This window comes from Glandiceps talaboti, chromosome 3 (assembly GCF_964340395.1).
Source record: "Glandiceps talaboti chromosome 3, keGlaTala1.1, whole genome shotgun sequence".
NCBI lineage: Eukaryota > Metazoa > Hemichordata > Enteropneusta > Spengelidae > Glandiceps > Glandiceps talaboti.
Window position 1 is genome coordinate 18,336,907 of NC_135551.1, and position 19,897 is coordinate 18,356,803.

The 19,897-nt window shown below is 36.2% G+C and overlaps 1 protein-coding gene and 1 long non-coding RNA gene across 5 annotated transcripts in view; one reads left to right on the forward strand and one right to left on the reverse strand.

The window, feature by feature from the left end:
• The window catches only part of LOC144432969 (protein DOP1A-like), a 64,740-nt gene extending 45,750 nt beyond the window's left edge, over positions 1-18,990 (forward strand). For all 3 annotated transcript variants that reach the window (XM_078121284.1, XM_078121281.1, XM_078121282.1), the window contains exons 23-24: positions 14,900-14,999; positions 16,000-18,990. In XM_078121284.1, coding sequence (XP_077977410.1) covers positions 14,900-14,999; positions 16,000-16,359 — 460 coding nt within the window. In that variant the 3' untranslated portion in view covers positions 16,360-18,990. The remainder of the gene's footprint in view (positions 1-14,899; positions 15,000-15,999) is intronic.
• Positions 1-19,897, reverse strand: part of LOC144432970 (uncharacterized) — a 33,241-nt gene that overhangs the window by 9,029 nt on the left and 4,315 nt on the right. Inside the window, exon 1 of one of the 2 annotated variants that reach the window (XR_013480758.1) lies at positions 16,023-16,355. The exons of the other annotated variant lie outside the window; for it this stretch is intronic. This is a non-coding gene — a long non-coding RNA (uncharacterized LOC144432970). Of the gene's footprint in view, positions 1-16,022; positions 16,356-19,897 lie in introns of those variants that run through there. 2 annotated transcript variants of the gene reach the window in all.

Here is a 19,897-nt window from a genome sequence, read left to right on the forward strand (position 1 = left end):
CTCCACCAAACTAGACGTAGGCTTGTTTTCTACGATCTCTCTCCACCGAACTATACGTGGGCTTGTTTTCTATGATCTGTCTCCACCAAACTATACGTGGGCTTGTTTTCTACGATCTGTCTCCACCAAACTATACGTGGGCTTGTTTTCTACGATGTCTCTCCACCGAACGATATGTGGGCTTGTTTTCTACGATCTCTCTCCACCGAACTATACGTGAGCTTGTTTTCTACGATCTCTCTCCACCGAACTATACGTGGGCTTGTTTTCTACGATCTCTCTCCACCAGACTATATGTGGGCTTGTTTTCTACGATGTCTCTCCACCAAACTATATGTGGGCTTGTTTTCTACGATCTCTCTCCACCGAACTATACGTAGGCTTGTTTTCTACGATCTCTCTCCACCAAACTATATGTGGGCTTGTTTTCTACGATCTCTCTCCACCGAACTATACGTGGGCTTGTTTTCTACGATCTCTCTACACCAAACTATACATGGGCTTGTTTTCTACGATCTCTCTCCACCGAACTATATGTGGGCTTGTTTTCTACAATCTTGCTCCACCAGACTATACGTGGGCTTGTTTTCTACAATCTCTCTCCACCAAACTATACGTGGGCTTGTTTTCTACAATCTCTCTTCACTGAACTATACATGGGCTTGTTTTCTATGATCTGTCTCCACCGAACTATACGTGAGCTTGTTTTCTATGATCTCTCTCCACCGAACTATACGTAGGCTTGTTTTCTATGATCTCTCTCCACCGAACTATACTTGGGCTTGTTTTCTATGATCTCTCTCCACCGAACTATAAGTGGGCTTGTTTTCTACGATCTGTCTCCACCGAACGATACTTGGGCTTGTTTTCTATGATCTCTCTCCACTGTTTAGTCTAGCACGACGTTCCGTTCCTACCACCAACAGTGGTAGTTTATTGCTATTGGAGCATTGAGATTAACATGATGATGATATATTGCATTCTCACGTGACATACTTTAAACTGGAGGTTGAGTTTGTAGTAAATTGATTGATGTAACTCAATCACAACCACCTGTCAGTGTGTGATGGATTACTACTGACATGTGCTGTTCACCCTTTCCCCAGCATTCAATTTTGCTAGATTTTCAGTTGAATTGTTCATTTGATTACACATAGAGAGAGAGGTCATAGAAAACGAGCCCATACGTATAGTAACTAGACTAAACATGGGTCTGATATCACATCCAACTCAATACAGGGATTACTTGTGATAATAGTCGATATGTTGTCAAATCTAGGACTAAGATCTGCTACACTTGTTCGCTATCCATGCTGTTGATAGCAGATCAAGTCACACTAGATCCAGCAACTCTGGCACTACATCCAATTCAATACACAGACTATCAGATCGAGGTCCGTCTACATTGCTGGATTTGCCATCTAAAGTATATCCATGGCCTCTCTTCTAAAGAGAGATATTTAAACCCAATGGATAGCCTTTAGACTACTGGATCTGTAGTTGGGTAAAGAGATCTTTAGATTCAAACCCAGTGGATCGCCTGTAGACGACTGGATCTGTGACTCTACTATACTTGTGGTGAGATTCACTAAAGACCAGGGCTGACAAGTCTGTGATCTGTGAATGGAAATGGAATAACATGATTCAACCTGTAGATAAGCTAGTATAGGTGGGTCCTGGGAATGATCATAAATTGAAATGATAAATTAGTGTATATTCCAAAATAAATGTGTCTCCCGTATCAGATTTGTCATAAAATAACCTTGAAGGTATTTATGATGTGTGTGTAAAATGAAATAATAGTCACACTCCGTCTGTGAGTTATTATTTAAAGAGCGATTATTGTGCACTGTAACCTGACCTAAGTCACAGTACACACAGGGATATGTCGTTAATGTCTGCTATTTCATTGAGAGATTAAGATTTGTGTCAAATGTTAACGATTTAAGGTCACTCTTAGTATTATTTGTCTAGAAGGCTATCCATCACTAAGAAAGATACTCAATGTAATAAAAGTTTGTTTGCACAAATGTGCTACCCTTCACATTTAAAATGGGGTCTCCTTCCATTTCTAATAGTTTCTACACTACTTTAAAAGCATTTGTTACCCAGGAATTTCACAAACCAACTTTTTGAAATATTATAGACAGCCAGTCAATCTTTTTTTTTTTTTACAATGTAACTCATGGCACATGCAAATACACCACATAATGCAAAAAGGTTCGTACAAAATTAGAACTTGGTCTAAATTTGGGTGGGTGGAAGGGGGGGGGGGGGTGTATTTGTAGACACAACTGGGATCATGCTCCAGGACAACACATCTCTTCTAAACCAGTGGGTGAGTGGTCCAAACGTAACAGACTAATAATGACTGGGGCTTGGATTCAGGGCAAATAGCCTTGAGACTTGTCAGTCTTTTTATCTCTAGTTATCAGAGACCAAGTACAGAAAGTTATGTCTCTGGGCTACTAGACGTATATAGTCCAAAACTGAAACTTTTCATTTTTATCACTAGCCCAGTGACTTGGCTATCTGACTTGACAGTATATAGCCCAGAGACTTGGCTATCTGATGTGACATACTAGCTTGACAGTATATCTATCTATCCCAGGGACTTGGCTATCTGACATAGCATACTGGTTTGACAGTATAGCCCAGGGACTTGGCTATCTGACATAGCATACTGGTTTGACAGTATAGCCCAGAGACTTGGCTATCTGACTTGACATCCTGGCTTGACATGTTTTGGCAAATAGCATTTTCAAGTCAGATAGCCAAGTCTCTGCCAGGGCTATTCCATCACCATGATGTATTGCCAAAACACTATGTGAATAATATCTGGGCAAGTGAAGTATATAAGCTATTGAGACAAGACTGTTAGTAATTTAAGTTCTGGTTTGAACAGTTTTGAATATTTGCCAACTATATTACCCAATTAGCTGGGAATGCAGAGTGTCCTGAAGTCACTATGCATGCTATGTAGTGATCAGTGGGGTCAAAGGTCACAGAGTTTACTACTGAGCTACATGTGCAGTCCAAAACTAGAATTTAATTTTCTTTAATGCAACATATTTGTTATTTTAGTGTGTATGTATATTTATACATTTACAAATTTACTATAATTTGAATTATAATATCTTCCATTCAACTGAATTTCCTGACTCACCCTCTATCAAGATACATGTATCACGGTCACCATGTAGAATCACTGAACCACCCCAAAATAAGAGAGAACAAAGCAGGAACACTTCCAAAGTTAAGTTCATGTGGCATGGAATCTCAAGATCTCTGGTGGTATTGAAAGAGATGATTGGATACCATCAGTAGCTTGTAGATTAGATTTCAACATGTGTAACATATAGAACCAATTAGCAAATAATGCATGCTGACTTTATAGTCACTATTATATTAATGATATATTAAAGGGACACCATTTCTATCTCAATAAACAGACTACATGCTGTCCAAAATCTTTTTTCCCCGTACTCCATAACAGCAACAACAAAAATAACGGCACTTTGCAAAAGCCCCACACTGAATGATACATAACTGCATTAAAACTCACATGTTGTGATATGATTGGTATACATGTACATATATCAATATTGCCATGACAACAGTACTAGCAGAGTACCTTACTATTAAAGCTTCACTCATTCATTCTAAAAATTTGATTTTTCTCTTCTCATGAATGTGTGTAGCTGGGGGGAAAACAGACCAACGAGTTTGATAATTTGGATCAGCAAATAATTTATGCTCTAGGCCACAGACACTTAGTCTAGTTCCGATATGATATCGATATCAATACGATTTACACTGTGGTTTAGTTTAGTTAGAGACCACGTTGGTATCCGGACTACAGACACTTGTTTTCCCTGAGATATATTTAAGAATATAATAAAATATCAATAAAATATCGATGTGAAGGGGTAAAGGGACCATCACACAATGTTGCACAAGCTCAACAAATGAACATTGTTCGTTTAGGACAACATGCATGTATCTCGGGAAACAAATGTCTGTGATATAGGCCTGGTACTCATTTGTCAAGTTTCATACCAGCTAATGTACCACATATTAAAAACAGTGCAATCGGTTTACTTGGAAGTTTTGCACCAGCTAGAGATGTACTAATCTAGTTCCTATACGACGCTTTACGATTACTACGATTAGCTCCACTCACATATCGGGAAAGTCGATATTCTCAAGCAGAAATCTGTGCTACCCCCACTGGGCGAAGGGTAAATGACACATGTCAGTAGTTATTCATCACAAATTGACAGGCAGTTGCAATTGGTTAGTTCCTTTAGAGAATTGCTCATTAACCAAACTCCACCTCTCCACTCTGAAACTAAAATCATATGGGGACATGATAACATCATTACATTTATATGAATGCAGTGGGGAGTAGCACAGATTTCTGTGCTAAATAATGACTATATCCCTATACATGAGTGGAGATGATCGTAGTATTGTAACATGTCTTTAAGGAACTAGACTACCGATGTACTAAACATCATTTATGATACACACAGGTGTATTACAATAAACTTACATACACACATAACATGTACTCTGATGTTTAACATATAACCAGGATTCCATGCTGGGATATTTTATTTCCCATTATTAGGCAGCACAAGTCAGCATGGATTCCAGTTGACATTACACAAAAAAACAATTAGCACTCCATGGTTGAACTCTAAACTTTATGTATTGGCCAAAATATAAAGTTACCATATCTTGTAAAAGTTTTGATATGAGTGCACTGTACCTCATAAATTTGAATTTTGATATATTTGTTCAGTGAATTAAAACAATAGAGTTCAAAATACATATATGTAGGAAGTAGATGACCTATATAAACATTGGTTTGAACAATAATTCATACAACCTCCAAACAAAAGAAAGTTTACTTCTCAACAAATCTGATTGAGATCTGATTGTTTAGGGTATTGTGTAGTGCTGCTCCTTGCACTAGGAAGAGGCCCTTAAACCATAGACCCTACACATATAGGGTCTATGCCTTAACCTCAAACCAGTAATGAAATGGTCTGAGCCTTAACCAAGGACATAAAAAGTGAATGAAGTCATGATATGAAGGAAATAAAGAGATCAATGAAACTGAACTGGTTCCTAGATCAGATTTTAATCAGATTGCTTCTTCACATACCTCATCCCTCCCACATTTGTGTGACAAAAGTTTCCCAAAAAACTCAATAGGTTTACCAGCATTATTAGCATACCACTTGGTCATCAGTTAAAAGTATATATGCAAGGACACAGTGCAATTTATCATTTTTACACCCAGCATGAGTAATACTATCTGATTCCCTGAGACCCAGGGAGAGAATAAATTTGGAAATAATCTGTTATTAATTGGATTCAGTCCAACAAGTATGTAAGGAAACCGTTCCATCAATAGCCAGCCTCATGTCCATGGAATCTGGCAAAGTATGTCCATTGATATGTAGCCATGGTCTAGTTACTCTACATGCAATCGACGTCATCGTTTCTATGATCACTCTCTCCACAATCGGATCGCATTGTAATGTGTATAGTAGACTAATGTTGTAAGCAATCCATGCTGTTCTACACTTGTGAGGAAAATGTTCCATAGATAGTTAAAACCTTAGTGTCCATGGAGACCGTCAAACTATGTCCATTCATTCCAGCCAAGAATCCATACTGTTCTATTATACTGTTCTTACATCCAGTAAATATTCAGTTCAATAAATACCTATAATAAGGAAATCGTCCAGTAACTACAGGCAGCCTAGTGTCCATGTAGTCCATCAAACTTGTTATCCATTCATGTAGCCAGGAATCCATGCTGTTCTGTTCTACAGTTCTAACATGTTATGCCTGATAGTTAACATGGGATATACAGACCCAGGACATTGTGGAAGTAATGCAGTCTATTTTTCTATATACAAAATAAGTGTTGAATGGACAACTAATACCAATAAGTACAAAAAATTTCATAATTTTGGTTGATTATGGCATGTGTGATAATGAAAAAAAAGGCAAGAGATATAAAAACTGAAATTCAGACAGTTCCTTTGAATAGCTACAGTCTAAGAATCTGTCATGTGTGTGTGACCTTGTTTTCTATGATATCTCTAACCACCGTATAGTCAAGTAGCACATTGTAACCGCTATCCTACCAGGTCCCCAATTATACAGCTGAGTTTGACTGAGGCACAATCTTGGTTCAACTCATGTAGAAGGATTTTAGCTATTCAGAAATAAATGGTGCGATGGGACTCGAATCCACAACCTGCAGATTCAGTCACTTTTCAGCTACAATTTCACGATTACTCACTGGTAAATGTCTACCAAACAAACCTGTTATCCATTGCTCAGTATTCTTTCTCAGTGCAGTGAAACAGGTTTCTAACGAAAACATTACACATGGACTTGCTGATTTTAATGGCTGCAATTGTTTATTTTCTAACTGATAATCAACATTTCAACTTGACTACTTCTACATCCCCACTGTGTAAGGCACCTAATAGTATGTAATTGTTAATTTTGCATTTAAAAGTTGTCTGAATGTGTGTATTAAATGTCATGTTACATGAGTGAAACACCAAGCCAGCCTCATTTTAGCTATAAGTGTGGCTGAAACAAAATGGAAGCTTTTGCCGACCTTTCTTATCTATGGTACCATGTAGTTTGAAAACTCCTCTTAAAATAAAATATAAAATAATATAAGAGATAGATAAATTTGTTTGTTTTGACTATCATCTCTTGACATACATAAGATAAATGATTTGCCTCACTGTTATTAGTCTGGTGTCTGTTGATAAGACAGTCATTAATCATATTATTACATAGTTTAAGTGTCATCATAGACAATTTATACAAAATAGTACTTGTATCTTTTGACATTTTTATATAACTTTATTGAAAGATTGTAGCTACAACAACAGTCCTAGGCAATGTCCTTGATCTATCAGTTTTCAATAAGCCAAAAAAAAGAAGAATTGTTTTTTTGGTCAGGACAGTTTGTCTGAAATGGTGTGATGACACAATTTTTTTTTTAAATTCTCAACAAACCTGTCACTCAGTCTACTATTTATGGCAGTCACCGTTCTTTTTAAATTAATACTTCAGAGCAAGTGTGTATGTGGGGCAGATGTCATTTGCTTGTTCATGATTGGCTCTGCAGTTGTCTTCACTGTAGTAGGGAGGGTTATTTTTGTGTTTCCCCACGGATCTGCAAACAGCATGGGCTGCCATGGACAAACACACACAAAAAGACTGACGCGGGGGGGGGGGGGGGGGGGGGGGGGTATTTAAGTGATGCGCCCACTGACCACAAACTTTTTTTGGGGCCTAATACTACATTATGAGATAAAACATATTGCTGTGTGTTTATGAAAAGAGATAGATTTAAGTTAAAGGGCCACATGTTGAGTTTATATGCTTTTGAGTGTTCATTTTACTACAATATATTTATCAGATACTCGCAATGTTCTGCTTATTGAGGCATACTTGACTATCACTTGTAATTGACTGACTGCAAACCTGCCATTAGGATAATATCCGATGATGTAATTTATCATACGTATGAAAAATGTAGAAGAAATCCCTTCCAAGTTCTATGCTATCAACTGTTCTAACTATGTAATACTGTAGTAATGTCATAGATGACATGCATCAATATTATTTATTCTAGAATAGTTAATCAGTTATTTATATAATTATTTTCACTTGAATGAGTAAAAACCTCTCAGCTTGTGTCACTTTAAGGCCACAGCAAACAGGACAAGGTTTTCTGGGTCACTCAGATATGAATTGGATAAGAAATCAATATTTGATTTATGGCATCTCAGATTACACAGAATCAATAGTACACTGCATCTCAGTCTACCAAGTCAGTGTCACCTTGACCATTTTGACATAGTGTGGGGGCAGTGTGCCACCATAAATAACAAGCCAATCTTGGATACATTACAATACAATAGCCTGATTTACTGAAAATCTTATTACAGTTGTGATGTTACAAATTGGCAAATTGTCAAAGAATAGAAAGTATATGAATTACTACCAAACCAGAGTGACTATAGAGTTTCAATTACTACGAAATTAGAATGACTATAGAGTTTCAAATACTACCAAACCAGGGTGACTATAGAGTTTTAATTACTACCAAACCAGAGTGACTGTAGAGTTTCAATTACTACCAAACCAGAGTGACTATAGAGTTTCAATTAGGTGGCATGCTGGGTTTACATCCAACACAACTTTTTTTGTTATGAATTACACAAACTACAGGCAATGATAGCATACACACACATAATATGTTACATTTTATCTCACTTTAAAAACACATTTAAATAAAGAGCTCTGTATTTGAATCTTCCTTGTCTTGTCATTGATGTTGATTTGTCTTCACAGTGAGAAAACGGTATCATTTTATATAATAATACTTGTGTGCTATCAGTGTCTGTATTTTGTTTTATGTAATTTGTAACAAAAATTTTGTATGAGATATAAAAAATATCATGCTGACTGTAATTGAAACTCTATAGTCACTCTGTGATTTGATAGTATGAATATGACCAACTTCAGATTAACTTATTAAGCAACAACACAGTATTACATGCCCCCCCCCCACCACCCACAACACAAGCGGATACACCTCAGTTACAGTTCACTAAACAAAAGCAACTGAATGTATTCCATTCAGCTGTTCAACCTGCTATACCCCCCCCCCCCCCCCCCCACACACACACACACAATGTTATAACATACAAAATATTATTTTTGTTAGTCCTCAAATCAAGTTATACAGCTTAGCAGTACTTGGCAAATAGAAATGACAGCCTGAGTGTATACTACTGAACACAACAATTCTTTGGGATAATTCTTTAGATACCAGCTGGACAAGTCTGATACTGACCTGATCTTTGTCTCCGTTATCGGAATCAAATCATCCTAACATCTGGAAATATTTCATCATCTTAACTATGAAATATAGGTTATTACCAGAGGTGTGGATGTCACAGATATCAAACTGTGTCAAAATACACAACATCATACTAAATACATCATTAGCTGAGAAACCATGTTGCCTTGCAGGCACTTTCCTACAGCTGTAGTGTCTGGAAAACGGCAGTCTGTAATGAAGGAAACCACTGTACACATTCTTTACTACCCCCATATGTAGATCTATTAACCTAAGCCTACCTGTAGATGTGAAATAACACTACTACATTATTGTCGCTATCCTTTCTGTATTTGTCAAACTATAAGACAGTGTAAGAGATTTTAATGGACAATCGCACAATGTCACACAAGCTCAATAAGCGAACTTCTTCATTTAGGGGGAGGGGAGGGGGTCTGGCATCAATGCAATAGCTGAACTTCATTTTCGCACTTTCAACCAAATTTTGATGAAAAAATTTCACTCCTTCAATGATAACAGCTGTTAAATTTACTACTAACTGTAATGTGAGATATGGTGCTGGATTTCATGTACTATTTTAATGTGTTTACAATCATGTTTTTACGTTACACCAATTGTAGTGGTGTGACCACTGCCGTTTTCATCATAGTTTACATCATATATATAAACGTTTGATGTTGCACTTGTGAACGTTCGATGGGGGGAGGGGAGGGTGTCAATATGATTAGAATCAACTCGGGAAGGTTGAGCTATACCAGGTGGAGTGTCTGTGGCTATACGGTGTAAATATAACTACCATATTCAATTGGGGTTGAACGTCACTGCAGGAAATCATAGACTAATTATAGAGTTTAAATAAATGGCCACTAGTGAAAAGCCAGGCGTGGTAGGGGAAAGACAGAAGCCAAAAATCCCCACACAACTGCTATGACTGAAAAGGCGGTATGACACATCATATCTTACAGGCTAATTGTAATCCAGTGTTTATCTAAATGTTTTGACAAATACAGACCACTTCATTCTGTCCACATTGTAGTCTAATTTATAACAAATGGGTATTGTGGAGTATTTTAATACTTGAGTTATAAAGGTGATCAATCACAAAATACTTGAAATAATCATTGTTATTACCACCCAAAAGTAAATATTACCAGGCACATTTTTGACAGAACCTGTTTCAAAATCCAATAAACAGTATGCCATTTATTATATTCTACTCTATTGTTTTGTGATAGAAATGTCAATAACTAATTGTATCAGATATGTTACTAGGTTATCGCTAACAGTTTGTTTACTTTGCAAAGGTGTAACTTGATAATAAAAAATGAAGCAAGTTTATAAAATAGAGATGTAGCACTGGCAGCAATAATTTGAAACTCAATAAACAATAGACTATTTATTATATTGTGATTTCTTGTTTGATGTGCTATGACGATGCTTTGTTGAAATAAATAGGTACTGAGAAATGTCAGTTTTGTGTGCACAACAAAGTTTGAAATATGACAACAACAATGTCAAAAAAAACTCTAAAAATAGAGATGGTGTAATCAAATCTAGCTCTTGTCAGAATCATGTGAACTTCTAGAACAATAGGCTGTTAGTACTAAGTGGATTGTTTTTGGATACAAATGTCAAAAGTCTAATTCAGTGTGTGACAACATTCTTTGTGAAATGTTGACATAAAACAGTGAACGCTGATATCAGTCACTGCACCAAATGAAGATGTGACATGATAGGCAAATTGATAAAATGTACAAAATGTATAAAATGGAGGTTATGCAAACTGCCATATCTCTCTCTCTCTCTCTCTCTCTCTCTCTCTCTCTCTCTCTCTCTCTCTCTCTCTCTCTCTCTCTCTCTCTCTCTCTCTCTCTCTCTCTCTCTCTCTCTCTCTCTCTCTCTCATTTTTGACAGAATTATTGACAATCTATAAAGAAAGGATGATTTATTGTTACCAAGTCTATTACTTCTGAATATAAATTGCAAAAATCTAATTTTATGAGTGATATTATTGTCACAAAGACATATCAAAGAAAATAGTGTACAGACCAAAGGTGTGATGTGATAACAAAATTGATAACACTATCAAAATAGAAATGATTACAATTATTGTTATTTAAGACTATGCAAAAGTAGGTCTGAGTAACGAGGTCAGCTTAGTTTAAGAGTTTTGTGTATATAAGTTCAGTGGTCAAAATGTATCTGAATACAGGCAGGTAAGATTATGTCTGTGTATTACAAGGTATGCATGCACACTACTGATATGCAGGCACTCACCGGTACATATGTCTGAAATATTATATCTGCATATTGCAAGGTGTGCATGCACAATATGCAAGTAATCACTGGTATATAATGTATGATATGCAATATATACATGTAGTCCAAGGCTATCCGTGGCGATGAATCTCTTCTCATCAGTGTCTAGCTCAATAAGGATCTGAGATGAAATTACAAATTCAAATGAAACCATCACACACAGTCAAAACATTGATGTCTTTGTTAATCAATCACAGAATTCTGGCCACTAGTTAAGGTCGTATTTATTGGGGCAGTTACATGTTACATGTTATATTTGTCAGATGTTATGTTCATGTATACATTATTTACATCATTCTACCAACAATTGGGTGTTTACTCATTTGCATGAAGAATTGTGGTTCATAATTTCTCACTGAGCTAGATAGGGTGAAGAGAGATCGTGATATTTAAAGCCATGGATAGCCTCTAGACTATATGTAATATTTTATGACAGAGCCCCATGATATGTAAGTGTAAATGCAAGTGCGGTGTGCATATTCAGGGAATATTTGCATGAGTGCTTGTGCATGTTCTCAGTGGTCATGTGCTCGTGAAAGTAGTCCCGACAGTGTATTAACACAGAACCCCTGAGGTATAGTACAAATCTTTGAACTTAATCTGTGGAAAGTAAATATTTGTTTCCCATATTCTTATTTCCAGCATTTTAAACTCCTTATCTCTGTGTTTGTTCATGGTAATGTATCGCTTGCTTACAGTGCTAGCAGTACGTATTTATATCCCATACCATGCTTGTGACTAGAATTGCCAAGAGCTGATTTTATGATTTGGCAATCTCAATGCATAATTACCCTATCAGTTTGTTCGTCAGCGGGATGTCATATGATTTACATAGATATGTTAACAAATTTACATGCAAGTTGTATGTAAATGATCGCACTTTTCTACCACCAGAGCTTTAATTGTACATGTAAAGGGATCAGGGTCAATCCGAGGTCACTCTTCCAATTTCTGCCATCTGGGTGTCATTTCCAAAGAAATGCAAGACTGTCTGACAACATTGACCTGGAACCACTGAGACTTCTTTAAGTTAAAGTATTTTTTGGTGATGCTTGTCAATCGAGACTATGTCCTGCCTTATTTATTTGTTAATGTTACCTCATTGTTCATCTTAGCTGCATGTGTTCATCTACATATTATTAATGACTTCATTTGAATGCACACATGTAACATACCACTGACGAACGACCTGATTGGGCAATAGTGCGTCAAGATTTTCAAATTGTAGTCACATCTCTATGCAGATCTACTAGGCACAAGCATGTATGAAGGATACCTGTCGTACACTCTTCAAGTCTTGATATGTTTTCCCTCTCTGAACATTTTTTAATCACCCTTCAGTTCACTACACAACATGGAATGCAAACACTTGTGTATCGCAGTGTGTTCAAAGTAGAAATAAAGCTGTCATTGTTTTATATGCAAGGATACAATACATGTATACTCATTCTTAAAGATTCTCAAGTGTACCTTAGTTACACTGTAGAGTCAAGCTGTTGCCTTTAAGATATTAAAATATGTATACTATAAATGTGTATGTACACAATCATTAGAGTTGTTGGTGGTCTAGTGGTGAAATCACTGCCCTTGGTTACTACTGTGGTTTGGATTTGTGCCCAGTATGTAAGGTGTTTAAAGGTCATTCAGTTTGATTCTACCTGACTTACTTTAAGACTGAAGGTTGAGTTTAAAGTAAACTGAACAAACTAACCATACAATTGCCTGTTATGGATTACTACTGACAGCACTGTTCACCCTTTCCCCAGCAGGACATGTAGCTAGATTTTTGGTACTAGAGAATTGTCCATTTGACTAAAGGTGGAGAGAGAGATCGTATAAAATGTATAGTTACTAGACTTTTGGAGGCCAGCTTCTGTATTAGCTTAGAGACTTGGCTATTTGACTTGACATATTGGCGAATGACATTTTCAAAGTCAGACAGTCGTCACTGAGCTACTTCTGTTATATTACAGATGAATTGTTCAGGTGATCAACATAACGTGTAGTGCATAGAAATCTGATTGTAGGGGCTACAAATGTTAAGGAAATACAGTCATACTATCATGTACACAGTCATACCAGACTTCTTTGTTTTCAAAAATATACAAACATGAAAAACATGCAAAGGAAAAAGATTTGTTCAATGAGCCACAGAGTACATTGTATATGAAGTGAAGCCAAAACAAATTCCAAGGGTTAAAGCAGGTGAGACAAACACTTATGGTACTTGCTTGTGCATTTGATGGTATATTAAGTAGAGTGTTTTTCCTGGCATGTTGCCATGTACTACATGACATAAAAGTTTGACCAAATTATGCCAAATCAATAAATGTCCCTGACCTACTTGTAATTTTAGCGTAAACAATTGGCTTTTAACACCATTTTGTGGCCTGCACAACCTAACGACATATTCCCTAATTTGTAAGATTTTACCACAACATCTAACCCTTTCATGATATACACAGAATACAATGACACAGTTGTGATGACTAAAATTATTCTTAAAATACATAACTTGCATTAATTTCTTCTTCCAGGGTTGTTGAAAGTGCTAACGCGGATACATTCATGTCTTTACATGAGTATTGCAATAAATACCATGAGTGTTTAGCACTCTAGTTGTTGAAAATTTCCAAGTAAAAGTTTTGTTGAAGGACAAAACTTAAATCAAACTTTACCAAGTATTCAATGTCAGGTTCTCACTTTTAGTACTTTCAGGTCACCCTTTCTTTGTTGTATGGTTTGAATGAGATATTCTCCAGTTTTATATGAACTACCCCCAGTTTATTGGAACATATGATGTCATGCAATTTCATTACAGGCCAGGGATTCCATCCCAGGTTCTTCTTGCATTGGTGTTATCTTATCAATGGAGAGATAATGATTATACAGAATCATTCTTTTGTTCTGAACCAACCTTCTCTATAGCTACACCAGATGGTTTTAGTCTCACAAAGGAGGTATCATTACATTGGGCTCTGTCTACTGTCCATCAGTCCATACATTGCACTGTCCGTTATATCTCATTTCTCAGACATGCAATATCTGATTTCTTGCAAACCTGTTACAAAGGTGATATGACTCATATGGGATATATGCATGTCTCTTTGTTTTGCAGTTGAAATTCAAAATTACAGGATAACTCAGAACTTGTAATACATAGAGACTCCATTCAAGTGTCTAACCCCCTATTATCAGGTACAAATTTTAGACTTTGATCATGACCTTGACCTTTTGGGTTAATTTATGCTAAACTAATCCTTGTGTATATTTTCATTCTCCTATATTATCTGTGGACATGATGTAAAAGAAATAGGCAACAAATGAATATAACAAAGTGTCTGCGATAGACAAGAAATGGCTGGATTTTGATAATTAACCCTAAAGACATCCTTGCAGGAAATTTCCAAAATGGCCAAACACATTTCAAGTGCAGAAAGGCTTCTTTGCATGATTTCAAGGTTGAATAAGTTACTTCTCAAGGTGTTATTTTATCACCCCAAATAATATTCAAGTTGATAGTAGTAATCAATGAGAGTGTATTAAGCAAGAAATAAGATTAACTGAAATTTTATTTTAAACAAGAATGAACAAAGGTTATGAGCAAATCCTTATATATTCTTAAATATCAAAGTAAAATTGCAATATTTTTTATGTCAACAGGTACAAATGGGCTTTTATTGGAGATAACAGTGGTTTGGACATGTTAAAGAAACAGTTTGTTCCTCACATTGCAAGACTTGCACATTTACTGAATAAGAAAGTAAGTGGTCATGGATTTGATGCATCTTTTAAGGTAGATTGTGCCTCTGTAACCAATTTGCCTGCAATTTATTCAAATCTCTTCAACTTTGCAGTGAAAGCTTGTTTTTTGAAATAATGAAGATTAAAAGACAGATATTTAGGGGTTCGCCATTTTGTTTTCAAGGAAATCAACAATCGTTTATTTTCCCATAGAATTAAACACACTATTCAGCCGCCATATTGGATTCGGTGGCCATATTGGATTTAACAATGAGTACATTTTGATGCCATTTTGACTTTTTCTTTCAAACTTTGTATGGCGACCCCAGATTTTTTCATGATTTTAACTGAGAATGGGTTGGAGTTTCTTGAACAAAGTGACAGCAAAAGTTGAAATGGTTTACTTCTGAGGTGCATACGCTGTTAAATTGTTATTTCTCTTTGTTGTGACTTTAAACCGGCACCTGTAACCAGGGTATTACTTTTTTTGATCAGGCAAGCTACAATATAGTGACTGAAAATTGTTAAAATACCATTAATTAGACATTGTACATGTCACTTGGAGGTATATTTTATCTGTAAGTAGTATAATAAGTTGAAATTGTGATTAATTAGGGGCACTAATTTTTGGTGTGTACCCAAAATTAATTTGATTGAGATATTGCACCATACTATATGTGTACTGCTACAAATATGTTCACCTACAGGTGTTCCAATACTGCGCTGGGTGTAAGATAGGTGATGATTAATTGTATCTGACAAAACAGTTTCAAAAATGAATGAATGAATGAATGAATGAATGAATGAATGAATGAATGAATGAATGAAATTTATTTCACCAGATAATGTTCCAGTTGAAGCTAATGCAGCATTAACAATATCATTAACCTGCCATCTCAAATGTCTTGAATTGTGCATAACTGGAATTGTGGTAACATTCCATTGTTAAACACATCGCTTGAAATCTTTGTGTGCAAAATAAATCATCAGAATGCTGACTCCTTTCTCTTTTCCCACAGCTTGATAATGCAGAAGAACATACCTTACTGAAAAGTTTCCCTGGAAGACCACTCCTGACCATATACAGTATCAAGTCAATGAACCATTTACAGCAGTTCTTCAATACACTTTGTTACATCCACCAATTAGGAGGCAGTTCTGCATCCCTGAGCCAATCACAGAACAGTATCTACCCAGCAGATCTACAATTTAGCCAATCACAGGAAAGGCCCTTCGGCAGACATATTAGGAGAGACAGTATGACCTCTGTAGCAAGTAAAGTAGATGATGCAGAGAGCAGAATACAAACACCAACTGATCCTTTGCAGTTCATTGAAAAAATGATGGAACGAGACTTTCTGGTACCTGTTAACCAGTAGACAAAGAAATGTACCTTATTCTGTGCTGAACTTTGAATATTTACCTACATTATGCAAAATTTACTTTGATGACGTAATCACCATGGAAACCTACATCATCATACTGTTTGAGCAGGCATTATACATGTCTTTTAAAAGTACCAATTCAAATTTTAAATCTCCAAATACCCTTGTGATTGTTTTCAAGTGTAGCAGGCAATATACACTCACATAAAAGTTACATACATTTTACAGGATATGGCAAAATCTAAATTTTTAAGTGTACAAATTGTCTCAAAATATAAAAGTAATTTCATGTGTTTGTCTTTGTAAAGTTAATACCAGTAGTAAATATATACTGCAGTTGATAATAGAGGTAGCAAGATAGAGGTGTGTTGCCATGTGATATGATGTACTGATCATGAACTACGATATCATCTCATTATTCAAGAACAGATATATAAATATTTACATGTATTTATACAGGATGATTTGTTGAGTTATTTTCAAAGATGACATGCGTGGGTTTAACCACATAGGTACATGGAATATATTCTCGCTACAGGACATTCATACCAAGACAGCCTTGCAACCATCTATCCATATATACTAAAGGATTGACCATTTCATACATTATACATGTAGAACAAGACAACCATATCCAAGGTATTACAGCTGGCAACCCATCCAGAGTATTTTATTTCCTATATACTTTATACAACCCATATCTAGGGTATTTCATTTCATATACTGTTTAACAGGACAGCATGCAACCCATATTCAGGGTATTTCATTCCCTATTCTGTAGAACAGGACAGCCTGCAACCCATATCAAGGGTATTTCATTCCCTATTCTGTAGAACAGGACAGCCTGCAACCCATATCCAGGGTAATTCATTCCCTATACTGTTGAACAGGACAGCATGCAACCCATATCCATAGTAATTCATTCTCTGTTCTGTAGAACAGGACACCGTGCAACCCATATCCAGGGTATTTCATCCCGTATTCTGTAGAACAATACAGCCTGCAACTCATATCGAGGGTATTTCATTTCCTATTCTGTTGAACAGGACAGCCTGCAACCCATATCCAGGGTATTTCGTTATGAATTTAGTTCAACAGGACAGCCTGCAACCCATATCCAGGGTATTTCGTTATGAATTTAGTTCAACAGGACAGCCTGCAACCCATATCCAGGGTATTTCATTTCCTACAATATATATACCGGTAACTTAGAAGAGGACACCTGCAACCCATATCCAGGGTATTTCATTCCCTATTGTGTAGAACAGGACAGCCTGCAACCCATATCCAGGGTATTTCGTTCTGTATTTAGTTGAACAGGACACCCTGCAACCCATATCCAGGGTATTTCATCCCCTATTCTGTAGAACAGTACACAGCTTGCAACTTATATCAAGGGTATTTCATTTCCTACACTGTTGAATAGTACAGCTTGCAACCCATGTCTATCGTAGTTCATTCCCTTTTCTGTACAACAGGAAAGCCTGCAACCCATATCCAGGGAATTTCATCCCCTATTCTCAACAACAGTGCAGCCTGCAACTCATATCCAGGGTATTTCATTTCATACACTGTTGAATAGGACAGCATGCAACCCATATCTAGCGTACAATGTATTTCATTCCCCATTGTTGAACAGGACAACCTGCAACCTAGCTATGTACAGGGTATTCCATTTCCCATATAATATAGCATGGCTATTTATAGCCTGGAATCCATGCATGCTGTACACAGAGAAAACAAAATCTCCTGTAGCGAGCATATGTTCCCAAGTGATGCAATATATTTTATCAGCTGCAACAACAAAGAATCACACAATGCTCAAATCTGCAATCTGTTCTTTTACATATTGACTGTATATAACTTTAATATTTATTAACTGCAATGAAACGATGTACAGCCTGACAGTGAAGTCAAAACATCATTTGCTTCTATTTACCTAACTGGAAAAATATGTATTTAAAGTGTTAGCTTTAGTGTCACAAATATCAAGTATTTTATGTATTTATATTACATTTTTAGTTTTCCATGTAGATGATAGTCTTGTAGTCACATATGTACAGTTAGAACAGACAAAGTTGTAGCTAAAATGAAGTTGGTTTGGTGTTTCTCTCATGGTACATTACGATTTTGACACAAAGACAGACAGCTTTCAACTCTAGACTAAAAATAACATGGATACAATCACAGCAGGATCCTTTAACCCAATTGCATCAACACTGATAAGCATTGATATTAAAGCATTGATATTCTTTTACAGAAGGTAAAAACAAGCTTTTAATGAAAACATTACACATGGACTTGAAGATTTTAATAGCTGCAAATATTTAATTTCTAACTGATAATCAACATTTCAACTTGACTACTTCTACACCCCACTGTGCATAGCACCTATGTAATTGTTTCTTTTGCATCAGAAGTTGTCTGAAGGTGTGTATTAAATGTCTTGTTACATGAGTGAAACACCTACCAAGCCAACATCATTTTAGCTGTAATAGTTCAACAGAAAAAGCAAACATATTACACAAGGTAGATGGGTGTTCAAAGGTTATGTTAAGTAAAAACTAGATTTTATAAGTCTTGTGTTTATCTAATTGAGTTACAACATCATGTACAGAGTTCATAGTGGGAGGGGTGGGGGGTGGGGGGTTAGAGTTGACTATAGTGGACTTTAAGTCATAAAACTAATAAGCTTTTATTTATGTCCAAACTGTACTACCTGTCTTATTAGGTCTGACTTGTAAATTATATGGTTAATGATGTGCAATCACTAACAATGTCATCAAGTGGGACCAAAATCAGCCTAGCCATTCTGTAGTCTTGAACAACTAATGCTACAACTGTTACACTAATTTCAGCTAGTCTAATAGCCTGGAATCCATGCGGAGGGGGATTTTAAATTTGAGTTACCTCCTCACGGCTTTCTAACTGCCATTTTTTTCAATTAAATTTTAGCTCGTCCTCTAATGAAAATTCAAGAAATCAAAATGGCATATAGCATAGCTGTAGTACTGCACTGTTGAGATATATCGTTAACTGGTTGTACCTACTAGCCGTCATAATCAACTGTTGATGATTACGAGAGTTAGGAGGTACGACCAGCTAATGATATATCTCAACAGTGCAGTAAACAGGTTAGGAGAGCTGAAACAGTGTACATGCAATTCTAGCATTCCACCTCATGCTAGAGGGTCAAAATAGAACAAGAAGGTCGACTTTAAATATTCTCATGCACGCCTGTAGAACGCATGTGTAGCACATGGGATGGAATTCAATGCGTTGACCAAGATATTCATAATATCCATGTAATCTTACGGTTCCATCTGTTATCAAGTAGAATCCAATATTTTTAACAGAAGATACTGAACATCAAATAATGCATGATAAAAAAACTGGACTAAATTTCAATTTACATTGGCTACCACAGTTATGTTCCATGTTGAAAGCTTCTTCTGCTTCACTTGCAAAGTAGACAAAAACTAGTAAAATTTCCAGGGTTTATTTTTTATGTATTTATTTATTCATTTATTTA